We start from the raw sequence: 27,846 nt of genomic DNA, 5'->3' as shown, positions 1-27,846 counted from the left end.
GAATCAGTGAAACTAGTCAATCTGGGGGAGTGCAAAACCTTTCAAAAGATTTTCCTGCATTAGAAGAAGCAGAGAAATGGGGGAGGAGAGATGAGTGGCTATTCCAGAGCTACATAAATAATTTCCAGCTTTGGACAGGACAGTTGGGAACTTCCTTCCCAGGTGCTGTCCCCCTGGTGTTTACTGGTGGGAAACTAGGAAGAGCTGGTTCCCAGCCCTTGGATTTTGATTGGTGAAGAAGCCAGGTTGTTGGGAGAGGTGGGGCTCATCTCAGCGATTCTCTTTGGAAAAGCCCAGCAAGATGTCAGGCCTGCTCTCGGTCTTCCTCCACCTCCTCCTCTACCAGTTGGTTGCCCCGGTGACCTTTCGCCACAGCCACTATGATGACCTCGTGCGGACGCTGTACAAGGTGCACAACGAGTGCCCCTACATCACGCGGGTTTACAGCATTGGGCGCAGTGTGAAGGGGAGACACCTCTACGTGCTGGAATTCAGCGACAACCCTGGAATCCACGAGCCTTGTAAGCCTCAAGCAATTCTTGGAGTGTGTAGGGCGGGACCCTTCCTTTACGAATGCAGTGATCAGGGGTGCAGGTTGGGAGGGGAGTCTTGGGGAATTCTGCGAACCCCTCCACCTAGAAAGTATCACCTCTTCCTCAACCTGTGCTAAGTATTTCCCTACTGAGCCCTCAAATAGCCCCTGCCTTTGGGGAGCTGCAACTCCAGTTCAGGCTCCAGTTCATTCTTCTTCTTTGGGTTCTAGATGCTCAAGACTTTAATTGTAAAAGATGAGTCTTTTCCCTTCTCCCATCCTACCCCTTCCATTCCTGCTATGGCCCCTCTTTTCCCCTTGCTAGTATTCTGTCTTTCCCTGTCCAATGCCTCAGGAGACATAAGCAGATACAACCCGCTCTTCTAGTTCTGTCAGGAAACTCTGAAAGGTTTAGGGATGTTTCGGGTGGGAATGAGAATGGAGTAGAGAAGGGTATCCTTGGGAGGGTTTGAGGTCTGAGGTATTAGTTTTATTCATTGGGTTATTTTTTGTTAGTTTATTTCATTTATAAAAAGCAATTGATGTTTGGATTAAAATGAGCAATTAGAGAAGGAAATAAAACTCACTCATAATCCCATCACTCACAGAAGACTATTGTTAACATTTTCGTGTACACCCTTCTAGAATTTTTCCTATGCATATTGAACCTCCCTTACATACGCACATAATTCCTTTTACAAAATTGGAATCATACTATAAATTGCATTTCTCATTTTATAGTTTTTTTGTGAATAGCATCCAGGTCTGTAAATGTAGATTTACATCATCATTTGGCTGCATAATATTTCATTGGATGGTTGTATTTAACTGTTGATTTATTGATAGACTTTTAAGCTGTTTCTAATTTCTCATTGCTTCACTTATAGCAATCGTGACATTCAAGTTATGTCAGTTCCTCCTTCAAACTGTCAACTTCAAATCTTCTCTCTTTTCCATTCAACTTCCACACCCTCCACCTTAGCCAACACTCTGCCACAGTCTGCTGAAATTATTGCCCCAGGCTCCTTCTGACCTCCTAACTCCTAACTGCCACCATTCTTGGAACTTTGCTTTTAGCACAGAAATGCCTGGATAATTTCCCTAAATACTGATATAATCTTCTCGATCCCTTGCTTAAAAACCTTCATTGACAATCTCATAGCCAGTGGATTCTGTCCATGACAACTTCAGAATATTACAAGGTCAGTGAGGAGAGTACAGAGGGGGAAAGGAAGACTACGATTAAGTGAGGACAAGGGCCTTGCTTTCAAGCTCTACTGCATAGCAAGCACCAGCTTTTACTCAAGTTGTTTGTTCATTGTGGAAGCTCGTAGGTGCTAATGGGCATTATAGAGTTAGCCCCTCACTCCCTGGTGCCCCCTCTACTTTCTAGTATCCAAGCCTTCCTTGAAACTTTGTCATACTATTTAGCCCTCATTGATCCTTCTTTTCTCTGATGCCTGTAATTTAGCTGTTCATCAACTCATTCCTTTCATTCATTTGTTAGTCATTCCACAAAAATTACTGATTATCTACTATGTACAAGCACTTTTGTAGACCCTGAATATGCAACAGAAAATAAAGCAAAAACCCTGCCCTCAGAGCCTTAATTCTAGCTGGGTAAGACTGGCAATAAATGGGTAACTAAGTAAATATATATTATATTGGATGAAAATAAGGAAGGAAAGACAGAGAATGCTATGGAGAACCGTGGATTGAGTGGAGGATGGGGTTAGGAAAATCTTTATTGAGGTGATTTTTAAGCATGTGTTGGAGCATGCCACACTGATATCGGGGAGGAAAACACTGCAGGCAGAGAAAAAAGCAGGAACATGCTTGGCATATATGAAGAACAGCACGGAGGCCCGTGCAGCTCCAGCAGAGTGAACGATGCGAGAGCAAGAGACTAGATGAGAACAGTACGGTCAGGGAAACTGGGCAGGAGGAGATTCTGTGCGGTGTTATAGGTTTTGTAAAGATTTGGCTTTTCCTTTGAGTGAAGCAAGAAACCACTGAAGGATTTTAAGCAGAAGCGTGACATGATCTGACTTAAAAACTTTAAAGGTCACTCAGAACAGGGTTAGGCAGACTACAGGGCCAGTTAGTTACCTTTTTTGGTAAATGAAGTTTCTTTGAAACACAGTGCTGCCCATTTGTTTTTGCATTGTCTGTGGTTGCTTTCGCTGTAAGAGTTGAGCAGCTGTGACAAAGACAATATAGCCCATAAGCCCAAAGTATTTCCTACCTGACCCTTTACAGAAAAAAAGTTTGCAGACCCCTGACTCAGGAGAATATGCTTTAATGGGACTGGGCAGATGCAAGGAGTTCGAGTAGGAAATTTATTTTAATAACCCAGGTTTTAGACTGGGGGCTTGAACCAAGATGATAGCAGTGGTTGTTATAAGAAGTGGTTGTATTTTGCATATATTGAAAGTAGACACAAAATAATTTGACCACCTACTAAGTTCAAGACTCTATGCTAATTTCTATAGGGCAGTGGTTGCCAACTTTTGGATTTCACAGAGGTTAAAATAATATTTTTTTAATAAATAAGAGAGATTGAAGGGGACTAAAATCGTTTTTTTCCCCCAAATTTTATTTTACTGATCAAGGATGTAGAATACTATCTGCCATCTATTATCATCATTCTTGCCTAAAAGAAGGGATTTTTTTTTTTTTTTTACACAAAGTAAGAAAACCAGAGAGTCTGGGGAAGAGAGGAGAGGGGAGGTAGATGAGGTAAAAGGGGTCAAATATGTGGTGACAAAAAGAAATCTAACTATGGGAGGTGAACGCACAATGTAAATATATATGCCTTACTGTTAAAGTGTTCAGCTGAAACTTACTGGATTTCGTTAACCAATGTCACCATAAAAATTAACTAATTTTTTTAAAAAAGGAAAAGTAAGAAAGTCATAATCTAAGATTAAGAAAATGCACTAAGATTAAAGGCTATGCATTATGGAGAATGCACTACATGATCCTTGTGGGTATTAGACATTCCTTTAGGAAAGATGGCTGGAGGTATACTGAGATGAATAACAATGAATCACATCTTAAAGAAAATTAAAAATTGCATACATTGCAAAGGCCATGTAGAAAGTAGGGCATGTGCAAAACTAGGTGAAATAGTAGAAAGTGGTATGTATCATAAAAGGGAAGTGAGACAGCAATGAGGAAGAAGTCAAGAATCAGAAAAGTCATGGAGGCAGGAAGGTGGGTAGAAGGGAACTCACCGATGGGATGGAGGAAGGGAAACCACTTGGCCGGAGCTTTCCCCCTTCCTTTGAAAAGCGATCAAGAACGATTTACTTCAAATGGTTCCAGAGGCTCTTTCCGTGACCTCAGTTCTTACTGCAGTTGAACAGTGAACCTAGGCCAAAGAGAAGATTAAGGAATGAGACGTAGGTACACTCCTTCCTACTCTGTGCCTCAAAACACGATGTTCTCAGATACGAAGGAGAGATTTTAGTTTTCTACCAGGAAAATTAAGTTTTCAACTAAGATAAGTAAGAACTATATATTATAACCTAGAGTACTTTATGCGATCAGATCTTGAGAAAAAACCACTTTTATCCTGAAAAGATTTGTTTCTAAACAGCAGGGAGCTACTGTAACCACTCACTGGGCTTTGGCCTCCATCATATTAATTAGCTAGATGACCTCAGACAAGTATAACCTCATGCCTCTCCAGTACCCTCATCCTAAGGCTAAAAATGTCCATTTGAGGGGTTTTCTGTGAAGATAACCAATAGTGAGCATAAATGCCTAGTACACAGTAGGGGTTCAATAAACAGTAATTATTATTATTCGTAGCATGAAGTTTTGTAGCATTTGCAATTGCAATTTGTTTGATTTATTATTGGAAAAGACCCAACGGAAGCATGAGATTCTCTTTGATCCATTACTGACAAAGACAGAAAAGGTTCCTTTGCAACGTTAGGAATCAGCAAGCAAGCTTTCCCCATCTTTTATCTTCCTGCTTGTTTTTTCTCACACTCGCAGTGGAACCAGAAGTCAAGTACGTGGGGAACATGCATGGCAACGAGGTGCTGGGCCGCGAGTTGCTTCTGCAGCTGTCGGAGTTCCTGTGTGAGGAGTTTCGTAACGGGAACCAGCGCATCCTCCGGCTGGTGGAAGGCACGCGCATTCACATCCTGCCGTCCATGAACCCAGATGGCTACGAGGTGGCCGCCGCCCAGGTAGGTACTGAGCCGTGCGGAGAATAAAGCCATTTTAAGGGGTAAAGTACAAGCCAGTAGACAATGTATCTGCTCTGTTCCACTGTTAATGTCATTATGTAATAGAGAAGAAACCAATAGAAATATAATCGAGTATGAACACTTGGCTTCAGTCCTTTGGCACCCTACGCAATGAATGTGGGCTCTCTCTGAGTTTCCTTTCCAGCTGACCTCAACGCCTTTTCAGCTGACCTCCCTTTTACTGGGAGGATCAATGAGGCAATATTTGTGACAATACTTTGTAAACTGGAAAATACTATACAGGCATGAAGGGATATTGCAAAATAGACCTTCTTCCCTGCACTTTTAGCTTCAAACCCTAAATACTCTCTCCTGGCTCCCACAAGACACGTTTGCATTTGGGGAATGGGGAATCAGGGAGATTGAGCTTTTCCCAGAATTGCAGAGTAAGGGGTTAATTCGAGATTCTCCATACTTTGTTATGTTCTGTAGGTTTTTTTCCTTTACTAGTATAGTACTCAGCTTGTTAAATTCTTCATTTTAGAGTTATATTTGCTGGGGAGAGATAATAAAAACAATGTCTGTAGGCTTTTACTTTATTCCCTAACAGAAATACAAAATGTCAGTGTGCCTAACTTTAAAACAGTGATACTTCTGTGGTTGTGCATCAGAATCTTAAGTGAAGATTTTCGAAATACATATTCCCAGATCGCCCCACGCCCCTTCTCAATCTACTGAATTAGTATTTTCAGGGGGTAAAACCAGGCACCTGCCTCACACAATGATATATTCCTTCAAAAGCTATATTTAATCCCGATCTCTTGATATGTGGGTTTTTTTTTTCTTTTTTGAGAGAGAGGGGTTGTAAATTAAAGCATTTTTTTTAATTTAAAAATGTTTATTTGGAATAGATGATACAATTTTCATTTTTAAGACTAGACTTTACTACTTTAAATTAAAAAAAATATTTTATTGTGGTAAAAATATTCAAGACGAGATCTATCTTTTTAAGAAAATTTTAAGTGTACAACGCAGTATTATTGACAATAAGCAGATCTCCAAAACTTACTCACCCTGTGCAACTGCAATTTTATAAACCATTGTTTAGTGGTCCCCATTTCTCCCTCCCCACAGCCCCTAGCAACCACCCTTCACTTCCTAATTCCATGATTCTGACCACAGTGTCCTATATAAGTAGAGTCACTCAGTATCTGTCCTTCCATGACCAGCCCATCCCAAGAGTATTTTTAAACCTACCTAAGGCTGTGGGTAGTAGAGGCAGGGAGGGAAATGGAGCAAAGATGCTGAACCAAACACAAATTTGACCCTTGCCATCTCACAACTTTCTGCTGACATGACTTAACAAATGAGAAAAGACAACTTTGACCCTCCGCTGGAAACCAGACAGGTGCATACTAACATGCCTCAAGACTTAAATTCCCCAAAACAGCAGAAAAATTTAAAAGACGTGCAGGGGAGAACCCTAGCCTGGCTGCTCTCTTTCTCTTGGCCAATCTCTGTACTGCAGTAAGAAAACCAGAGAAACTCTCAGATCTCTAGTGGGATGAGGTGGGATGGAAGGAAGTGGGGAGAACCTCTGCCAGCCCACTAAATTCTATAGTCATTTTTGGGGAGCCAGTCACCTCCACTCACCTGTTGTATACTTGCTCAGAGGATGCAGATCTTGAGCCCAAACCTAAGAAAAGACCCATCAGGTTTAAAAACTCCCAGAGCTACCTGTCATACCTACAAGAAACCTTCACAGGGAAGACCTGCGTGGTCACCAAACTTCAAAGCCACCTGTGGGTAAGGCAGAATAATGCCCTCGCCTCCCCCCAACGATGTCCAAGTCTTAATCCCTGGACCTAAGAGTATGTCATGTTACATGGCAAGGAGGAATTAAGGTTGCTAGTCGACTGACCTTAAAATATACTGCATTATTTGGGTGGGCCCAGTATAACCAATCACAAGAGTCCTTTAGATGTGGAATAAGGAAGCAGAAGGTCAGAATCAGAGGTTTCAATGTTATGCTGCTGACTTTGAAGATGAAAGAAGGGCTCATGAGCCAAGGAATGTGGGTGACCTTTAGAAGCTTGGAAAGTCAGGAAACGGATTCCCCTAGAGCCTGTGGAAGGAACACAGCCCTGCTGACACCTCAGTTTTAGTCCTGTGAGACCCATTTCAGTCTTCTGATCTCCAAAACTCTGAAAGATAATAAACTTGTGCTGTTTTAAGCCAGTAAGTTTGTGATAATTTGTTGCAGCAATAATAGGAACTAATACACCACCAACCCTGTTCATGTGAACCCACTGTTAAAGGAATCCTTTACTTGTCTGCTTAACCCAGTGTGAGCAGTAATTCCAACAGGTAAATTAATAAAGCTCTTAATATGGACACAGGTAAGAGCTATGTTGATGTGAATAAGCAAGGAGTGAAAAACCTCTAGAAGCATAAGAAAAATCATTATCTCATAGAAGTGAAAAATCAAACTCCAAACAGAAAAATCAGATAAATGTTTTTCACTGGACAGAACTGATATAGGAAATGTAAGAGGACTTAAAAAAAATTGTTTTTGGTGAAATCTAAAAATAAAATATGAGCAAGATACCATGAAAAATGAAGAAATCTGAGAAAACTAAGATTTCTTAGAAAACTATGAGACTGGTAGTACATATGTGAGTTTTTAGCTGTCTGGCATTGAACCATTTGCCCTTCTTCAAGGAACAGCCACCAAACTAGGCTCTGCTCTCTCAGTCCACAGGGTTCCCGTAGTCCAGTGGACTATTCCTCTTCCCCAATGCCACCCAAAACATTAAATGGAATTTCAATTTGGCAAAGGCCTTTGCACATATCTATTTTCTACTTCTTTACATATTTTAGTTATCTATGTAAATATTTATCTCCCCACATATAATATGAATTCTTAGAATGCTAGAATAATACTCAATCATTGTTTTTTTCTCCAATGTCTATCAGAGGGTGTGTGGAAGATGGACTGGAATAAATGTTGGTTGATCAAATGAGTGAATGAATGAATATATAACCAAATAAAAGATAGAATTTGAAGTGTAAGCATGAGATTGATATTACTCATAAGGAAGATAAGCAAGTATACTAAATTATAAAAAGTAGTAGGGGGATTTTCATGGTGCAGCCACTTTGGAAAACAGTTGGGCATTTCTGGAAAAGTTAAACATAGATTTACCTTACCACTCAGTGGTTGTACTACTAGGTATCCGCCCAAGGACAAGGAAGACGTATGTCCACACAAAGAATTATACATGAATTTTTATAACAGCATTATTCACAATAGCCCCAAAGTGGAAACCACCCAAATGTCCATGTGCTGGGTTGAATAACGTCCCCCCAAATTCACGCCCACCTTGAATCTACAAATGTGACCTTGTTTGGAAATAAGGTTTTTGCAGATGTAATTGGGTTAAGATAAAGTCATTCTGGATTAGGGTGGACCCTAAACCAAATATGACTGATATCCCTATAAGAAGAAAGAAATTTGTACAGTGGCGCAAACAGATGGGGGAGAAGGCCATGGGAAGATGGAAGCAGAAATTGGAAGCATCTGTAAGCTAAGGAACACCAAGGACTGGAGGCAACTGCCAGAAGCTAGAAGAGACAAGGATTGCCCCCTAGAGCCTTGAGCAAGCATGGCCCTGCTGACACCTTGATTTCAGACTTCCAGTCTCCAGAACTGTAGGAGAATAAACTTCCATTGTTATTACCCTCCAAGTTTGTGGTAATTGGTTTTGGCAGCCCTAGGAAACTAATATAGCCTATTAATTGATGAATGGGTAAACAAAATGTGGTAAATTCATATAATGGAACTATTTATCTATAAAAGGGAATGAAGTACTGATACATGCTACAACATAGAAGAGCCTCGAAAACATTGTCTAGTGAAAAAAAAAGATAATGTACAATCCCACATATGTGAATGTCTGGAAAAGGCAAATCTATAGAGATAAAAAGTGATTACCTAGGTCTGGAGGAAAAATGAGGAGTGACTGCAAATGGGCATGAGTTTTTTTTTTAGGGTGATAAAAACGTTCATAAATTAGATTGTGGTGATAGTTATACAACTCCGTAGGCATCTAAAATTCATTGACTTGTACACTTAAAACAAGTGAATCTTATGGGATGTAAGTTATATCTCAATAAAGCCGTTTTTTAAAAACTAGGGGTTTTCATCCTGAAACATCCTACTTTTGTTAGAGCTTATTCTGAGATCTCTACCTCTAACATATGGTCCACAGGGAAACCTGAACCACACCACTGAGACTTTGGATAAGTTAAAAAAGAAAATTTTATATCGTTTGCTAGATTAAGCCAATACCTAAAAAGAACTATATAGTGTTCTTCAAACATAGGATCCATTCCGAAACTTCATGTTTTTGTCTCTCCATTTTCCCCTAGGGCCCAGACATTTCTGGGTATCTGGTTGGCAGGAACAATGCAAATGGAGTGGACCTGAACCGTGACTTCCCCGACCTCAACACCTACATCTACTACAATGAGAAGTATGGAGGCCCCAACCACCATTTGCCCCTTCCAGACAACTGGAAAAGTCAGGTATGAGAAGAAATTTGCATACAGAAGCTGGTAAATCAGCATCTGCAGTTTCTTCTAGCAATCCTCGTATCACTAAACAAGCAAGAATTAAGCATTAACTCCATGTTAATGTGTCCAAAGCAATAATAATTGTGCCTTATGACTCTTTACCTTTATTCCCTCCCTTAGCATAGGGCCTTGCATGGAGCTCCTGCTCACACAATGTTTGGCGTTAATGGCCATGGGTAGTGAAGGAGGTGAAACAGTATTTTACAATCTTACACAATTTTTAGCTAGTGTTTCAGTTGATTATTATAGTATTGTATGGCGAACGCATCAAACAGTGTTATCCATCCCTGTTTTATAGGTGTTACACTTACAGGTAAAATAACTTAAATCCACACAGCTAGTAATTGATGGAATCAGGTTTAAAACCCAGGTCTTCCAACTCCTAATCCAATGTTCTTTCTACCACACTGTACTGTTGACACAGAGCTCTAGCATTCTATAGAGAAATCTCTCTCACATGTGATGAACTGTATGCTCATCAATTAGCTTTAGAAAGAAGTTCAGAGAGTCTCACCCTTATAGTTTTTTCTCTTCCCTCTCTGTTTGACCCTTGACCACTTTACCACACTCGTTTCCCTTTCTCTCTCTGTCAGAAGATCCCACCCGATGTTCCCAGGCCCTTCTCCCCAGGAGGCCTGTAGAGCCACCCCTGCAGTGTGAAGGTTTCCACCTGCTCCCAGGAATAACTACTGTCATCTTCAGAGCTTCACTGCTACTCTGTTTTTACACTATTTGTGAACATGTAAATTTAGAGACCGGGGAGAGAAACATAAAAACAGGTGTAAGGCTTTCTATTTGGAGTTTTCTAGATAGAATAGTCTCAGTCGGAAATGAAACAAAAGTCACATTGACATGTTTAGATTTTATACAGCGGTTATACTCTTGACTTAAGTAAATAATAAATCAAAAATATCTTTGTACTCGTCAGCATATCCAGCCAGAAGGGTGTTTTAATTTATCAGCTCGTTGAAGCAAAATACGGCAGTTGAGCTAATTAATTAGATTCTCACTTGCTCCACTCTCTGAATCTTAGAAGGAAAAAAGAGAATGAGAAATAAGTCTCTCTTCCTCCTGGTGGTACAGCCTTGAGGGAGAGGACAGTGAGAGGCTGGTTTTCTTCTAATGGATAGAGGCCGAGGACACAGAGAAAGGACTGCTTCAAAAGGGCCGAGCGCTGATCATGGAGCAGGACTGGCCCCCTTGGTATTCTATCCATTCTGATTGGGTGAAATCAATCTCTATTCACCCACTTCTCCCTGGGATAGGAAAGATGGGGCCTGTGCCCAGGAAGAGCCATTAACACATTGTCACCACATAACCTCTAAGCACATCCATCCTGAGAGGAGGAAGAACACCGAGGACTGCAAGTCCAGGTGGATGCAAGACTTTCCTTAGATACCATCGCTCACTAGCACTATAATATGCAATGGGAAGGGTGGAATTTCACTACTTAGCCAAGACTGGCCCATATTACACTATTTCTAATCCATGAAATTTGGGTATGATCACAGAAGTGTGCTCCACACGTCAACATTACAGCAAATGCATTGGGTTAAGGAGGAGGTTGAAAATGATTACTTTAAACCAGCATTTTTCAGATTTATTTACCAGAGCCCTAAATTTCTGCAAAGGCACCTCAGAAACATTGGAACAGAGGATAAATTGGAGAACCCTTTCTTAGGGGCCAGAGGCCAAGCTAGGGTGTCTGTCTGTCTGTCTGTCTTACCCTCTCTCTGTCTCTTCCCTTTTCTCTCTCATAGACTTTACTTTTAGAGCTATTCAAGGTTCACAGCAAAACTGAGCAGAAAGGGCAGCAGAGCAGTGCATTTGTCACAAGTGATGAACCTATGTTGAATCGTCCTTATCACACAAAGTCCACAGTTTACATTAGTGTTCAGTCTTCATGTGGTACATTCTATGGGTTTGGACAAATGTATCATGACACGTATCCACCATCATAGTATCATTCACCATGGTTTCAGTGCCCTAAATGCTCTCTTCTTATCTATTTTGTACGTCAAGATTCTACATAAGGTGACATTTTGAAAAATGGTTTCATCCACTTAATTTTAAAATTATCATGCGAAAGATCAAAATTTTTCCATACACTTCTCATCTCTGTCTTATTCAGACATGCTACTGCCTCAGGCCACTTCTTGGCAAACTGATTTGAACGACCATTTGGTACCATCAGTTGCAGCTTTTCCGCCAAGCTCTCCTCTCTCCTCAGGTAGAACCTGAGACCCGGGCTGTGATCCAGTGGATACGCTCCTTCAACTTTGTTCTTTCTGCCAATCTCCATGGAGGAGCAGTGGTGGCCAATTACCCATATGACAAGTCCCTGGAGCATCGGGTTCGAGGTTTCCGTCGCACTGCCTATACCCCCACACCGGATGACAAGCTATTCCAGAAGGTATGCAGAACAGTAGTTGTCCGGCCATGAACTTGGGGCTTAGGAGAGTAACACAGGTCAAGTCAGTAACACAGGACCACAGAAAATAATTGAAAACACTACTTGCTCATTAGGAGCTTATGATCTAGTTAATTATATTTTGTTTTGAGTATAAGCCATAAATTCAAGAAAAAGTAAATGTATAGGAAAGCTTTGTAGTACAATTACCACAGTGTAAAAAAGTATTTAAGCTAATGACAAGCAAGAAATATGCCAAAAGATTAATAGTGGTGGTGATAAACAAGTGGCATTAAATGTGAATTTGGGAGACTCTAACTTGTAATTTTATGGTAGTGTGGCTGTATTAATGAAAAATAGACCATGTATATAAAAAAAGATTTATATAATAGTTCAAAACAGCAATAGAATAAAATTAAATTATTTTATAGTTAATATATTAAGAACATAAATATATAAATAAAATTAATAACATTAATTATGATAATTACAATAACATTAATCATTAATTAATCAATTAATGAATTGCAGAGAGAATAACACCAGTTGTTTCTTGGCAAAGCAAGTATACTATTAAATATTCTTCTCCAATAATCTCTCTTCATTCGCTGTTATAAAATAGTAATGAAAAAGAATTAATAGAGATTTTAAACACATTCCTCTCCCTTCAACACACATCTCTCACCCATAAAACATGGTTCTCTTAGTCTATGGCCATCCTTCCCTGAACAAGACCCGTCCTGTCTGATCTCAGAAGCTAAGCAGGGACGGGTCTTGTTAGCCCTTGGCTGGAAGATCATCTAGGAAGATCGGGTGCCGTAAGCATAAAAAAATTAAAAAATAAGGGATTGAGAGATGACGAGTTCCTTGCAATCTATCAACCAAGGGTTGCTTTGCCTAAAAATGGAGAAACAAACAAACAAACAAAACCCAGAACAATCTTATTTGTTCTTTTCTTTTACAAAACTCAGCTAGAAAATGGAACACCTAGAAAAGGATTAAGAAGAACAAATGGCCAATTACAAAGATAGTCACAGGGATGTAAAGTACAGCAAAAGGAATATAGTTGCTAGTATCATAAGAACTATGTATGGTGTCAGATGGGTACTAGACTTACCGGGGTGATCACTTCATAAGGTATCCCAACACCTGAACACTACGTTGTGCACCTAAAACTAATATAATATTGTATATGTCAACTATAATTGGAAAATAAATTTTAAGAAGCAAAAATAGTATACCTAGAAGGGAGCTTATGCCGTCCTTTGATTTGTACTTGGAGACATTTAGCCCCAAGAGAGTGGAAAAATCAGAACATAGGTTTTCTAACTCTAGTTCACCACACACACACACACACACACACACACACACACACCATCTTTATGTCTGCTGGTATTTTCTTTCACTAAAGCAACTAGGTTGTTTATACCTAGAGGGATTTCTTGGCTTCACCCTACTTTTCTGAGTATGAGCATTGCCATATGGGTTGGGAACACCCAAGGTCACTTCTGCCCACTTTTCCTACAGCTGGCCAAGGTCTACTCCTATGCACATGGATGGATGCACCAGGGCTGGAACTGTGGGGACTACTTCCCAGACGGCATCACCAATGGGGCTTCCTGGTATTCTCTCAGCAAGGGTGAGGAGAGGCCTGGGTGCAACAGTGCCATGAGCTGAAGTAGAGTAGGGCTCGTTTCTCTTTCTAAAAAATTTTTTTTCCTCAGGGAAACAACAGGACTACTATAGAATTTTGCATTCGAGTAGAGATCCGAAAATGGCAAAGTCTTAAGTTAGCATTTAACCATTCTGTAGTTCATTAAAATGAAGGTAGGGACACCTTGTGGTCTTTTAAAACTGGTGGTTTATACAATAGATTAGGGCATAGGAGGGAAAATATGTAGTCAAGTGGGTAAGTGTGGGCTTCAAGGGTACGTTGGGTTGGAATGAAACCCAGCTTGCTTATTTACCCGTTATTTGACAGCCTAATTACCTAACCTTCCTGAGCGTTGGTTTCCTTATCTGTACATTAAGAATAACAATACTTGCCTCATAATTTTGATGTAAGTATTAAAATAAAATCATGCACATGAGGCATTTAGAAATTCCTGGCTTATAAATGTTAGGCGTTTTCTCACTAGCATGGAGTTATGCCTCACATAGGACAGATGAGCAGAGGAGCTGGCCTAGATACAAACGGTTCCTCTGGTATATGCTCTGTCCACTGCCGGCCCATCTCTCATGAGCTGGAGTTTGCCAGGGCATTGGCCATTGATAATGTAGCAGAAATCTCCAGCAAGAGGCTTCTCTCTCTACTCCTTGGGCCTTTGCCATCCCTGAGAGTGGAGATAGAACCTCTATTTATGAACCTTCAGTAGGTAGGGAAGCTAAGGATAGGGAAGAGGCTGAAGCAGGAAGCTGGGATCTTTTGGAATCACATTTTAGCACTTGTCTTTCCCCATCCTCTCAAACCTGACCTGCCCAGAGCCCATGTAGTAGAAAGCTCCCTGGTGAGGACTGAGCTGATGGCTGGTCCTGTAAAGAGTGAAGAGGAAGAAGGTTAGGGAGGCACCGTGTACTGAGAAGGTAGCTGGAAATTCACTTGAACAAAAGGCAAGGAGCTACTGTTGAACTTTACTTTCTTTAGTTTGCATCAGGACAGCAATAGTTCTTTTTTCCCCTCCAAAATATAAAATATCAACTATACTTTTTGAAATTATACTTGTTCCTCCCTCTCCCTTCCCATCCTCTGTGAAAGCATGGCCCATGCCTTCACTGAGAATCATTGCACCAAGTTAATCTGGGACAACTTCAAGGTCATTAAGTACATCAAAATGATTATTCCAACAGTGTGGTCTCTGGACCAGCATCCTCAGCATTATCTAGAATTTGTTAGAAATGCAACTTTGGGAGACCCGCCCCATACCTTCTGAGTCAGAAATCCTGGGGCTAAGACCCAGCAATCTGTATTTGGTTGGAAGGTGTAGACTTCCAGGTGATTCTGATGCAGAGAGAGAACCAATGTAACAGGCTATAATTGTTTTTCAACTTTCCTCATTCTTTCTGTAATGGCTGTTTACATGCTTCAGCTTAGCTAACAGGTGAAAGTTGATTAAATGGATAATTTTTTTAGATAGATAACCCAAGTAAATTTGGGATATAAACACAATTCTAATCATCAGAAATATATTTTAAAATAATTGATCTCATTGAATAATATAGAAGATAGAAATGAACAAGTGTTTGATGAAGAAAAATCTAGCTGCCTTCTGCTTTTTCTGGGGTCTGTTTATCTTGGATAACTATTTTTTCAGGTTAGTGCTATGTTCTCAGGTAGGAAGAGGGATGTGAAAACAAGATATCTATCTCATCTCTATCCTTCCAGGTCTGAAGAACATCATAGTTCAAAGGGGAAATCTGTCCCCTGGAAAGTAGTACATGTGCACAGACCAATGTTAAGATGTGGCCAATAAGAGGACTTTGGGGATGCTAAGAGGGACAAGAAGTGAATTTAAGTCATGAAATGGAAAAGAGTTGAGGGTGGAGATGACAAAATGAGCATTTATGAAGAGAGAAAACTGGAATGATAGAAAGGCACGTGAATTGGGAAATTGGGGAAAGGTTTTATGGAGAAGGATAAATGGAGATCAAGAAGTAGAATGGAAGACAAAGGGGTGCATACAGAGAAATCGTGATTAAAGAAAGTTGAGGTGGGGCATCAGGTGGGAACCTGGTTATGCAAATCTGCTACTGTCCTCTTTTCCCTAGGAATGCAAGACTTTAATTATCTTCACACCAACTGTTTTGAGATCACGCTGGAACTGAGTTGCGACAAGTTTCCTCGCCAAGAGGAATTGCAGCGTGAGTGGCTGGGTAATCGGGAAGCCCTAATCCAGTTCCTGGAACAGGTAAAGTTGAATTATTTAACCTTCGTGGCTACAGAAAGAGAAGAGTTTTCCAATGGTGGGTAAGGTTTCTGTGTGGCTCAGGTCTCCTTTTTGTTCTGATTCAACCTGAACTTCTACCAATAAAATCTATCTATTCAACATTAGTGAGCATAATTATCTGGCAGAAACTGTACTAAATGCTGGAGAGTCTGAGTAAACAAACAAACAAATATTCCCACTCATATGGAGTTTCTATTCTAGTGGAAGAGACACACAGACAATAAGTAAACAACATAAATTTTATAACGTGTTAAATGCAAAATGCTACGAAGGAAACCTTACAGAGAAGGTGACATTTAAACAGCTATAAAAGAGGTATGGGGAAGAACCATGCAGATGTATAGAGAAAGAAGGATTCCTCAATGAGGGCAGAACAGAAAATACAAGGCCAACAAGCACGTGAAAGATGCTCAACATCACTAGTCATTAGGGAAATGAACATCAAATCATAATCAGACACTACCTCATACCCGTTAGGATGGCTGCTGTTAAACAACAATGACAGAAAATAGCAAATGTTGGCAAAGATTTGGAGAAATTAGAACCCTGTACACTATTGGTGGGGATGTAAAATGGTACAGTCACTATGAAAAACAGTACTGCAATTCTTCAAAAAATTAAAAATAGAACTACCATATGGGCCAACAATCCATTTCTAGGTATATACTAAAAAAAAAAAAATACTGAAAGCAAGGTCTCAAAGAGATATTCATACACTTATGTTTATAGCAGCATTATTCACGTTAGCCAAAAGGTGGAAGCATCCCAAGTGTTCAACAAGAGATGAATGGATAAACAAAATATGGTATATGCATAAAGCAAAATATCCAGCCTTAAAAAAGAAGGAAATTCTGCCACATGCTACGACATAAATAAGCCCTGAGGACATCATGCCAAGTGAAACAAGCCAATCACAAAAAGACAAATACTCAAATTCATAGAGACAGAAAGTAAAATAGTGGTTACCAGGGTCTGGGGAGAGGAGGAAATGGGAAATTGTTTCATGGGTATAGAGTTTCAGTTTTGCAGGATGGGAAAGTTCTGGAGATTGGTTGCAAAACAATGTGAATATGTTTAACACTACTGAACTGTACACTTAAAAATAGTTAACATGGTAAATTGTATGTTATGTGTATTTTATCACAATCTAAAAAACTTTTATTTAAACAAAAAATCTGAGGTCAGGACACTAGTGAGACTGAAACAATCGTGAGAATATGGGGGCGAGTAGTAGGGTATGAGATCAGGGAGCAGACTGATCTCATACCCTATAGCTGTGGCTTTATAGACCAGCATAAGGGCTTTGCTCTACGGTGAGTTTTGAGCAGACCCTATGACACAATTTGATTTAGATTTTAACAGGATCATTCTGACTGCTCTACTGAGAAGAGATTATTGGAACAGGGTTGGGGAAGGGAAAGAGACAGAGAAGAGAGAGTAGTTAAGGGCTATTATGATAATCTTTGTGAAGATCAAACGTAAAAAAGATGAGACGGAAGAACTTTGAGGACTCTAAAATACAAATGTTTTACGATCGTAGTTTTACAGTAAGTTTTTTCCTACAGGTACACCAAGGCATCAAGGGAATGGTGCTTGATGAGAATAACAATAATCTCCCTAAGGCTGTCATTTCTGTCAGTGGGATTAACCATGATGTCACTTCAGGTGGGTGGCCTCTACCTAGCAGGATGAGGAGGAAGCTTCTACTCCTCCTTCTTCAGCATAATCAGGAGGCCAATAAACCAGTGAGATGAGCAGCGATATCAAGGCCATTGGGGGTAGGGGACTGGAGGAAGAAAGGATGATAGAAGTGGGAACAGCGAAATAAGAGGCAAGAACCAGGAAGATGCAAATGTAAGATCTCTTAGCATCAGGAGTCACTTCCTCATACCATTTTGTTAGGATTGGTTTATGGGTTTGAAGATATTAGTATCTCAGATACTGGTGTGAAATGGGTAGAAAAGAAAAGGACAACAAAACTGATGTTTATTCTTGTCCTTGACAAAGGTGTCTCGCTACACCTCCATTCAGGAAAAAGTTAGCAAGATGCATCCTATAGGCTTGTTGCAGGGCAAATTGGATGGAACCTCCTAGAATGGTACAGAATATCTCATGGCACAACAGTGTTGTAAACCGCCCTAACTGAATTTGATCATTTACAACTCATAGGGACTTTTTGCTGTTTGTTTTGTGTTTTGAAGTAGAGCAGTAGCTACCAATGGTTAGGGATAGCTGAGGTCTGCCTGCATCCCACAACCTTCATACTTGCGAGGCTTAGCCACATTCTACCACACATATGTTTATTATCAAGTAGGTGTCTTACAGTTTAGACAGTCTGTTTAAGCTGATGAAATCTCAACTCTAAGGAGGTAACGTGTTCTTTAAGATGATCCCAACACATCCTACATGAAAGGCTCATTCGAGGCAAAGTCAGCAACATTCTAAAGGCAGACTTCTGTAGCCTAATAATCAAGCACTAGATCACCAGAATCTTCTAGCCCAGCGGCTAGACCCAGCACTGTTTAGGTATCAAAGCTCAGGCGTCCCTTAGAGCTTCAGGGCTTGTTAGGTTCTTATACCCTATTCACACAAGGGTGGGGAATGTCTAGTCTAGCCAATCAACGTATATTGAATACCACTAATTTAGCCAAAAAGGGCCTACTTGGAACACCCATTATGCTAAATTAACAAACTACTAATTTCACCAGTAAATAAACTCATTGATAACATTCATTATACCACTTAGCAAAGCACCAAGTGTTGATTAGAGGTAAAGATAGCTGAAGCCCTCCTAATACCTGTGTCTGGAATTGGGCCTTTCTTATACAATGCTAGTTACCACTCCCTCAGTTAAGAAAATGACAGCCTTGGGGTATGACTTAAACTATCCAACATATGCATAATGGCATCCTGCTTTTGCTAAAGTGTTTTAAAGTAAATTACAGACATTTAGTAAGGGACAGAAAAGAGACTTTCTCATTATTTATTGTCTATCTGATTCTTAATTGCATTGATTATTTCAATCGTTCATTGCCGTACACCTACAAGAAAATTTACAGGCATAGTCACAATTGATTCTAAAGAGATATAAGCCCAAAGGCTATATCCCTGCCACGGAGAAATAGGCTTTCTTTTGAATTTTATTTTCTCCTTTTGGAGGCGATGGGAAAAAATATATTAAATGTAAAATTCTCAAAATCAGAACTTCAGTGGTCATTTAGTCCAGCCCTCCCGCTCAATATAAGATTACACACATACAACACCACTAGCAACTGGTTGTCAACCCAGCAACACGAGGGCAAGTTGTGCACTGAACGACTGTAGCCTTCCCAGGGCCCCTCATTCACTCTCTGCTTAAGTGCTCATGGTCTCAAAAAGCAGTCGAGTCCTTTCTCGGCAGCTCTGTGTCTCACAATAGTTCTTGCTTCTGTCTAGCTAAATCTTCCTCCCTGCAACTTAAACTCAAAGTTCTCATGCCTGTTTCCTTTGGTAGGCATTTCTTCACGGTGACTTTTTGAACATCGAAAAAGAGGTCTCATTTAGTCTCCTTTACCAGGCAAAGGAGATAGTCAACCTTTCTCCCAGCAACCCTTTCCTGGACATGCCTGTTTTAAAAGAGAGAGTCCAGAATTAAACACAATACTCTCAGTGCAGAAGAAAAGTGAAACTCCGACGTCTCAGGAGCTGAGGCCCACACTCCCATTATGTACAATAGCTTAAGATTGTTTTTAAATCTTAACCAGTTTCATCATGCTATTAAGAAAAATCAAGCTTGTGATCAGCTAAGACCCTCAGATTGTTTTTCATGAAAGGCCCAATTTGGGGCAGATTTCTAAATAGCAGACTGACTTATATTCTTGACTTTTAGGTCATCACGGCGATTACTTCCGGCTGTTGCTTCCAGGTACCTACACTGTCACTGCTACAGCACCCGGGTTTGACCCAGAGACAGTGAGTGTGACCGTGGGTCCTGGAGAACCAAAACTGGTGAGTTAGATGGACCTTGGCAGCACGTTGTAAAGGTCACTTATACAAAATCACAAACAACCGATTGCATAGTTCTAATCTTTGCTAAGCTTCCCTTTCACCATAAAAAAAAAATTCATTGCTCTCATATGCTAATTTTTATTCCGTCATTTTTCTATTATATCTTTCCTCATTTCCTTCTGACTTTTTGTTTTCTTCTGTTTAACATAGCATAGTGATTAAAAGTGCTGTCTGGTTCTAAATTCAGCTCATTTGTCCACAGACTGTGGACAAATTACCCAATTACTCTCATCCTCAGTTCTTCCTCTATAAACTGGTGATAATATACCTCCTTCACAAGAGATTGAAATGAGAAAGTGTGTGTAAAGCATGTAGTACAGTGACTGACACCTAGAAAGTGCCCAACAAATATTCGTAAATGCCAGAGACCTTGACCAGATACACGGGTTCCCATGGGTCACATTCTTCTGTGCCATCACAAGGACTACCACCAGATGGCACTCTGTCCCCTCCTGGTTCCCCGGGTGCCCAGACAGCCTTGTTTCCTACTCGCCTCAGCGGAAAACCTGCTGCTCTCCAATATTCAATCCTCCATGGTTTTCTTTTATAGGTAGAATAAGAAGCAAAGAACTTTTTTCATCTACAGCCTGGACCTTTTGAGCTTTGGTTATATTAGATTAGAATCTCAGACCTGAAGAGGCTCAGTGATTGTGGACACTAAGACTGTCTTATTTAATGATCATCTACAAGGCTGCTTCCCCCCAGGTCAGCTCCTCCCTGAGGACCCCTCATTCTGTCCAGTTTATTCTCTATATAACCCTAGACCCTCTCTCCCCTTTTTCTGTTAACTCAATACAGTCAAGTCAAGTAGTTTGTCTTTTTAAATACAGTTATAGGTACTATTTGTTAAAGTTACTATGTATCAGATACTATATGAGAGCTTTTCAGAATTATCTCATGTAACCTTCATAACAATCCTGCAAGGTAGATATAAGCATCCCCATTTGTGCATGAGGAAATTGAAATTTCGGGAAGGTCAGAAATTTGTCCAATATTACAGTGAGTAATTGGTGGGAGCCATGATTCAAATCTGTCAGGCTTTTTCAGGGCTGCCTTGTTAGCCAGTGTGTTACAGCAGGGGTCCCCAACCCCTAGGCTGTAAACTGGTACTGCTCTGTGGGCCACACAGCAGGAGGTGGGCGGTGAGCAGGTGAGAAGCTTCATCTGTATTTGCAGCCTTTCCCCAGTGCTAGCACCACCACCTCTTCAGGTCATCAGGCATTAGGTTCCCATAGGAGCACCAGTCCCTGGTGCCAAGTTTAGGGACCGTGGTGTTATAGGGCCTCATGCTAAACTCATAATCTGTGTTCGTAACCCCTTTCTTAGCACAAGGTTCAGGGTTAAGAGTTTTTAGATCCTTTGAAAATTCCTCTGAAATTTCTAGAGTTTCCCTTTTTCTCCTCCCAGATCCTCCACTCCCATCCACCTCTTGCGTATCATAAATGACTTCTTGCAGAGGCAGGAAGCAAAGAGTACTTCTATTACAGCCCGTTACCTGGTTCCAATTTCCCGGACAACATGTTCTCGTTCTTTTTATCTTGTTATGCCCCTTGTGCCTCATTTACCCTAAAATCAAATGATCTTTGGCAGCTTCATGCCTAAGTTTTGCATTAAAGCGAGTCTATGCAGTGCCAGATGCAAATAATTGCAAAACTTCTTGAGTAAAATGCTCTACCTCTTTACCTCCTTTGTCATATAGCCTTTAAATAAATTAACATTACCCATCATTGTGCCATGTATAACTCAGAGGGGGAAAAAATCCGTGGGTTTTTTTTTTTTTTTTTTTTTGGATTCAATTCCCAGATACAGTAACAACTAAGAATCCACTTATTGATCACAGTGGAATCTCTCGTCCCAGTTCTAAAGCAGCGCTCCATCTGACTGAGGAAGAGAAAAGAAAAGGATCATTGACTAGAGGGTTATAATTAAGACTCAGATACCTCACAGAGTCCAGTGTTCTCCCCTTTGCCTTTTCCCACAGCCTTCCAGATATCATGTTCCTTTCATTTTCTCTGTCTTTGTTTTATTGTTTCTATTTCTTTATTTGTTTGTTTTTCTTTCCTAGATTCCTGCATAACTATGTAGGAAATAATAATGACAGTGCAATTGGCTTTGATTTCCCCCACTTTGGGGAAGTAGAAGAAAAGCTGGCTGTGGATTTTTGTGGAAGGGGCAGGAAATAACCCCATGATAGCCCTCTTCCTTCCAAGTTTTTCAACTGGCAGCTGGCTTCAGCAGCTCAAACTGTTTTAAAGGCTTGAAAGCCAAGGATGCCTCAGGGGAGCGTAGTTAAAACACTGTGCCACTCCCTCTCCCTTTGCTGTCTGGGATTTTCTGCAGTCTCTGCACAGCTAATATATTCCAGCTTGTCAGTCAGTAGCATCTTTACATCTGTTTGCCATGACCAGAAGGGACTGACGTTTCAATGTATTGCTGTAAATGATGCATTAATGCACATGGAAAAATGGGATTTAAGAATCCATACTAACAATCTATATCATCTCCTATTTGTATTTCTGAATAATATGGCAGAAAGTATAGTTCTAAAGGTCTGAGGCATTCACTGGCATGCCTGAGCACAACACCTGTGATTCATACAGTCAACATAATGGGGGTTATTATGGCATCATCAATCTTAATTCTTGTCCTAGGCAACAAGAATTAATATTGGCGAAATCATAGTTTGAGGTATAGTTTTTTTTTTCTAATACACATAAAATAAATTAATATTAAGTTCATCCAGAAACTCCCAATGTATCACCAGTGATTACATACCATTTGGGAGGAGGAATATTAGCCAAGCCTGTATAACACCACCAGTGTTGCTCCGGGTTGTTGCTGTAATAATCTCCTTAGTCCCCTGCCCTCAGAACCTGGAACTGTGGTGAAACTGGATCCAAATAGGTCGTCCTCTGATTTCAGTTCCAGGAAGTAGAAAACTGACTCCTTCACACACCTCGCTTCTTCTTTTCTTCCAGGTTGACTTCCATCTCAAGAGAAGCATCTCTCAAATAACCCCTACAAAGAGAGTTCCCAGTGCAGGGCCTGGAAGCAGAGTCTCATCAAAGAAAGTGCAGCCCCGGGCAGCCAAGTAAAACTGCAGGAGATGAGTCTCTGAAATCCGCAGTGCCCCAGGCAACACTTTGGAAAGTCTGACCCTGTTCTCCAATCACACGAAGCATTCCTTCTATTTTATTATCTGGGACATATTTAAATACAAACATATTCAGGACAATTCAGAATGGTCTCCATCTGTTCCAGGGGTAGGCCCTCTCTGCTGTGGTAGTACAAGGATTTGGTAAGATTTTTCCAATTCTGGGGGTGTGGTTTAGGTCCTGAAGGCTCCACGCCAGTCTGCACTGCATCCAGGGACTGGTTCTGGTCAGCTGGCCCCTCTGTCGTCAGAGTCTATACAGAGACTGCGACTTCATAGGTACTTAAGATTTCTGAATGAATGCCTGAGGTGCTGAGATGATTCATCATTGATAGCGTTCCATAGCAAGACCAAGTGACCAGTTCTGAAATCCCAGAGGACCATTTCAATAACCAATAGCTTCTTGATAACAAAAGGATTTCACACACAGACACCTAATACCACAGCTAGCTACCCATTTTCTTACATGGCCATTTTAAATAATATGCATCTTTTAAAACATTTTCTGGGTCGTAAGTGTGATGCGGATGCTCCTGTGGAGTGGTTTTGTCCCGCCTCTGTGCCAGCGACACACAGCACTCTCCACCTTGCTGAGTTCCCCAGAATGAACTCATTTATTCTAAAACTGTTATTGAGCACGGTAGACGCTACCAAAGATTTTGAAGGGATGTGTAGTCTTTTACCACATATCACACAGCACACACATTCATAATCCTCCATTGGGGATGTCGAGCTTCCCAAGCTACCTGTCCCCAGGGCTTGGTGGAGGTTCTTTACTCTGCACCCAGTTTCAGGGCTCAGCCTCAGACAGCGCAATCTCCAGTTTCCCCCATTTGTTTCCTCTCCTCCCGCCCTCTCTGCCTCCCCACTTCCCACCCCCAGCTTCTAACTAACCCAGCCCTTTCTTAACATCGAGTAATTTCGCTCCTCTCAACAAGTAGCCTTACACACATCAGAAAACAGAGGTGTTTTGGCGGTGACAGCCACCCTCTGTAGGAGGCCACCCAAAATTAGGATTGACACAGGTTTTATTTTTCTGTTACTTGAGCAATCTCTCAATCTGTGGTCAAAAGGAAAGCAAAAGTAAATACATCTTCCAATTTAGAAAGGGTATTCTCTCCTCGGGTGATTAATACTTTCTTTACATCTACATATTTTCTTCCTTCGCAATTTTAATCCCATAATTCTCGGTCCCCTTCTTGTTATAAAGAAGCAGCTACTTGAGAGGGCTCTTTTTAATTCTGTGAAATATTATGCCTGCAGTTGCCATATGCACTTGATTTTTCCAGATTATCTAAATATCATTTAATTGTTTTCAAGTTTCCTGATACGTGGTCACTTAACAGAGATGATGTCTGCAAAGTATGGTCACAGTGCTTTCCTCGACACAGCCACATAATTTCTTTCATTCATTCATTCATTCATTCATTTGTGGGACACTTATTGAGCCCTTGCTCTCAATAAAAGCAGAGGATACAAAGGAAAGAAGATGCAGCCAATGATCTTAAGAGAGCTACAAGCTACAGTCTATTTGGGGAGACAAATAGGTCACTGCGCTGCATTATGTAAATTCTGGAGTAGCGGGGCTGGGGGTCAGGTGGTGGTGGTGGTGGTGGTGGGGAACAGGGAGCCTTTGGAAAGTCTAAGGTGAGATATATGAGGTCAGAATAAGAGACTCTGGCCAGGTGGAAAGAAATGGGAGAGCAAGAGTTAGGTTGAAGAGACTGCAAGGGCAGAGGTCTGGAGGCTGGAAGAGTGAGGCCTACAAGGAACTGCAAGAAATTCACTATGGTGGGAGGGAGGGAGGTGGTGGGAGCTAAGTGAGGTGCCAAAAGCAGAGGCCAATGGGGTAGGGAGAGACCATCTCACGAAGGACCTTTGAACCGTATTACAGAGTTTGGACTTCATCCCGAGAAGAACACGAACCATTGAAAGGTTCTACTGAGGGGAGTGGCAAAATCAGCTTTAGAACCATCACTTTGACTGAAGCCTGAAGAGCTGGTTGGAGCAGAGGCAAGACTGAATCATTGAGGAGATGATTGAACCTGGGCAGGGCAACACAGATGAAGAAACACCAGGCAACTCATGCGTTACTGAGCCCACCTTGGTTTTCCAGAGAGCTTCCCATTAGCCCCTACAGCTTTCCTGTCCTCTTCAAGACTTCCAGTCTTCTCATTCACACGCTTCTTGCCTGCCACGTTGAAGATGTGAAGCACTAAAGGAGATGTAGGTTTTCAACTAAATCCTAAAGACTCTCCTGAGTAAAATTCACTCAACCTGGACATGATTTTATAGACAGACTATTATATGAAAAATACAGGGGCTTGGCCATGACCATATGAAAATTTCTCACAGCGTATTGAGGAAGGATGTGAAATCAAAAGAAGGAAGGTCCTCCAACTTTGAATCCAGTGTTTTCCTGGCTGGTAGTCTTCTTATTTTATATATAGGATTTTATTTCAAAGAGAAAATCTCCATACAGAATGTCAGCCTAGATAGATGGTGTTTCCTAAAGGGGTAGAAGTTAAGGACATGGGTTTTGAACTCTGAGAGACCTGGATTTTAATCTTAGCTCTGCCCTTTATTTGCTGTGTAACCTTGAACAAATAACTTACCTTCTCTGAGTCATAGTTACTTACACCTGGAAAAAAAATGAAGATAATATCTATCTCAGTTGGAGTTTGTGGGGAGGAAAGGTGCTCCTCTTGTAAATCAGTAACCAGGGGAACATGGCTCCTGCCCCAGACCTTCTCAGAGGATAATGGCTCATCAGGCTGGCCAATGAGTCCGACAGGGCATCAAGGGAATTTAAGATTGCAAAGGGGAGTTTGGATGTAAGGGAGTTTCATGAAGGAATGAACCAAGCCTACACTTACCTCCACTTTTTTTTTTTAATTTCATATTAAAATGTTTTTTATTAGTTCCTTATTCTTCCTGGCACTTTCCCTTCTGAGTCAAAGATTTCACGACATACCGATTTTCCTCCTCACATGATTAGATAGGAGAATTTCTCATTTTCAGACAGGATGATACCTAATGACTTTTGGACCTGGTTCTATTTCCCAAAGAAGTTTTAGGGGTTTCTGCTCTAGTAAACTGTAACCACCATGTCTTTGCATTTTGGTATGCCCTGCACTGAGAACACCGCCTGGCATATATAAATAAACTCATCATACATATTTGCCGAGTGAATGATCTCGAGGATTATTTTAATATATTTTCCCCTTCTCTCCTCTTTCACTATTTTTCTTTTATCTAATATAAATAGTTTTAAGCATCTATTTTTTAAAAACTATAAAACATGGTAAGCAGAATTCTAAGGTGACTCCCCATGCACCTTGCCTTATATAACTCCTTCCCTTGCATATAGACGGACCCTGGGACTATGATGAAATATCCCTCCCATGACTGTGTTGCAAATGTATCAAGGCCTCGAATCAGTCAATTTTGAGATAATCAAAAGAGAGGTTATCCTGGTTGGGATGAAGCTCTCAAGAAGGAAAGAGTTTCTCTGGCAGCGACAGAGGAAGCAAGCAGACAGCTAAGCTAGCTTGTGAACTGCCTATGAAGAAGAGCAGCCCCTAAGAGCTGAGAATGTTCTTAGCCAACAGCTGGCAAGAACATGGAGACCGTAGCCATACACCATAAGGAAAGGAATTGTGCCTATAATCGGAACAAGCTTGGGCCAATGCCTGAATGTGGCCTGTGAGTCTAGAGCAGAGGATCCAGCTAAACCATGTCCAGACTCCTGACCAATAGAAACTGCAAGATAATATATTCCTGCTCTTTGAAGTATGAATATCTTGTGTTGATATGTTACATAGTAATAGAAAACTAATATATAAACTATCTCAAAATTTTTTGTAAAGTAGGTAGGATATAAATATATAAAAACAAATAACCAATTGTAATCATTGTACTAAGTTGTAGAGATTTCATACTCAAACTCAAGTAAGTGTATGTAAAACAAAGCACAGGAAAAAAAACCAACAAAAAAATATCGCTTTTTTAAGTAAGAGGGCTGGCATAGTCAACTTTACCCAGAAGGTGACAGTGACAACATTTTTGCTCTCTAAAGAACACATTTCTGACAGCAGGAACTTCAGCCTTTGGAGAACTGTAGTATCTTGCCTCAACTAATTCCCATTATTTGCACCAAATTTCATGTTACAGGGTTGTGGACACATACCACTGGCACAAATACTATAACAAGAGAAAATGTAAAGTGTGCCGAGACTGGGGTTCTCCTTCCTTTTCCAAAGGCTGAAAATCAATAATCAGTGTGCAACATCCCAACTTCTTCTATCCACCTTCAGGATACTTTGAAGGAAAAGAAGAAATAGAAGCCCTCTTAAATAGACAAACGTAGTTTCCCACAGGTTGAAATTTTATTCTAAAACAATAAGATCCCAATATAGCTGTGTCATGTTATCATTTGTTAAGAGATCTAAGATATAAATTCAGAGCAGCTCATATATTGATTCATTCATCTGACAAATAGTTTAGCACTGTGTGTTAAGAGCTGGGGAGACAGTGGTAAACTGGAGAGACATGGTTCCTACCTTTTTGGAGGTGGAAGGATTTGGAGGGAGGGACAGGGAATAAAACAAGTCAATCAATAAATACATAAAAAGAATTAGTATCTGAGAAGCGGTGCTGAGAAGAGAATTGCTGGGAGATCTATTTGAGACAAGATGGTTAGGGAACATTTCTCTGAAGAAGTGATATTCAGGCTGAGATGTAAAGTATAAGAAAAAGGGGCTTACAAAGAGAGAGAAAAAAAGTTCCAGGCAGAAAGAATAGCAAGTCCAAGCAAGGACACTGTGACAGGAAAAAGTTTAGCTGGTTCCAGCAGCTGCATATCTTGGGTATAAGGGTGTGTGTGTGTGTGTGTGCGCGCGCGCGCGTGTGTATTTAGCTTC

General features: G+C 40.7%; 1 protein-coding gene across 1 annotated transcript; it reads left to right on the top strand.

Moving 5' to 3' along the window:
• The first annotated feature begins 5 nt into the window (after positions 1 to 5).
• Positions 6 to 24,499, top strand: CPN1 (carboxypeptidase N subunit 1). The gene is made up of 9 exons (XM_016124267.2): positions 6 to 521; positions 4,538 to 4,734; positions 9,166 to 9,321; positions 11,600 to 11,782; positions 13,307 to 13,418; positions 15,545 to 15,684; positions 17,289 to 17,388; positions 19,592 to 19,710; positions 22,749 to 24,499. The coding sequence occupies exons 1-9, from the start codon at positions 302 to 304 to the stop codon at positions 22,863 to 22,865; spliced, it is 1,344 nt and encodes a 447-aa protein (XP_015979753.2). The 5' UTR covers positions 6 to 301; the 3' UTR covers positions 22,866 to 24,499.
• Positions 24,500 to 27,846: the final 3,347 nt, after the last annotated feature.

This window comes from Rousettus aegyptiacus, unplaced genomic scaffold (assembly GCF_014176215.1).
Source record: "Rousettus aegyptiacus isolate mRouAeg1 unplaced genomic scaffold, mRouAeg1.p scaffold_m13_p_6, whole genome shotgun sequence".
NCBI classification, from domain to species: Eukaryota; Metazoa; Chordata; class Mammalia; order Chiroptera; family Pteropodidae; genus Rousettus; species Rousettus aegyptiacus.
The sequence above is the reverse complement of the archived record's forward strand: the minus strand, read 5'-3'. Positions and strand labels throughout refer to the sequence as shown.

Excerpts from the sequence above, each read along its gene's own strand:
- CPN1 (XM_016124267.2), top strand. The coding sequence starts at position 302 with ATGTCAGGCCTGCTCTCGGTCTTCCTCCACCTCCTCCTCTACCAGTTG. Across the intron at positions 522-4,537 it reads CCCTGGAATCCACGAGCCTT|TGGAACCAGAAGTCAAGTAC; the intron begins GTAAGCCTCAAG and ends TCACACTCGCAG. Across the intron at positions 4,735-9,165 it reads ACGAGGTGGCCGCCGCCCAG|GGCCCAGACATTTCTGGGTA; the intron begins GTAGGTACTGAG and ends ATTTTCCCCTAG.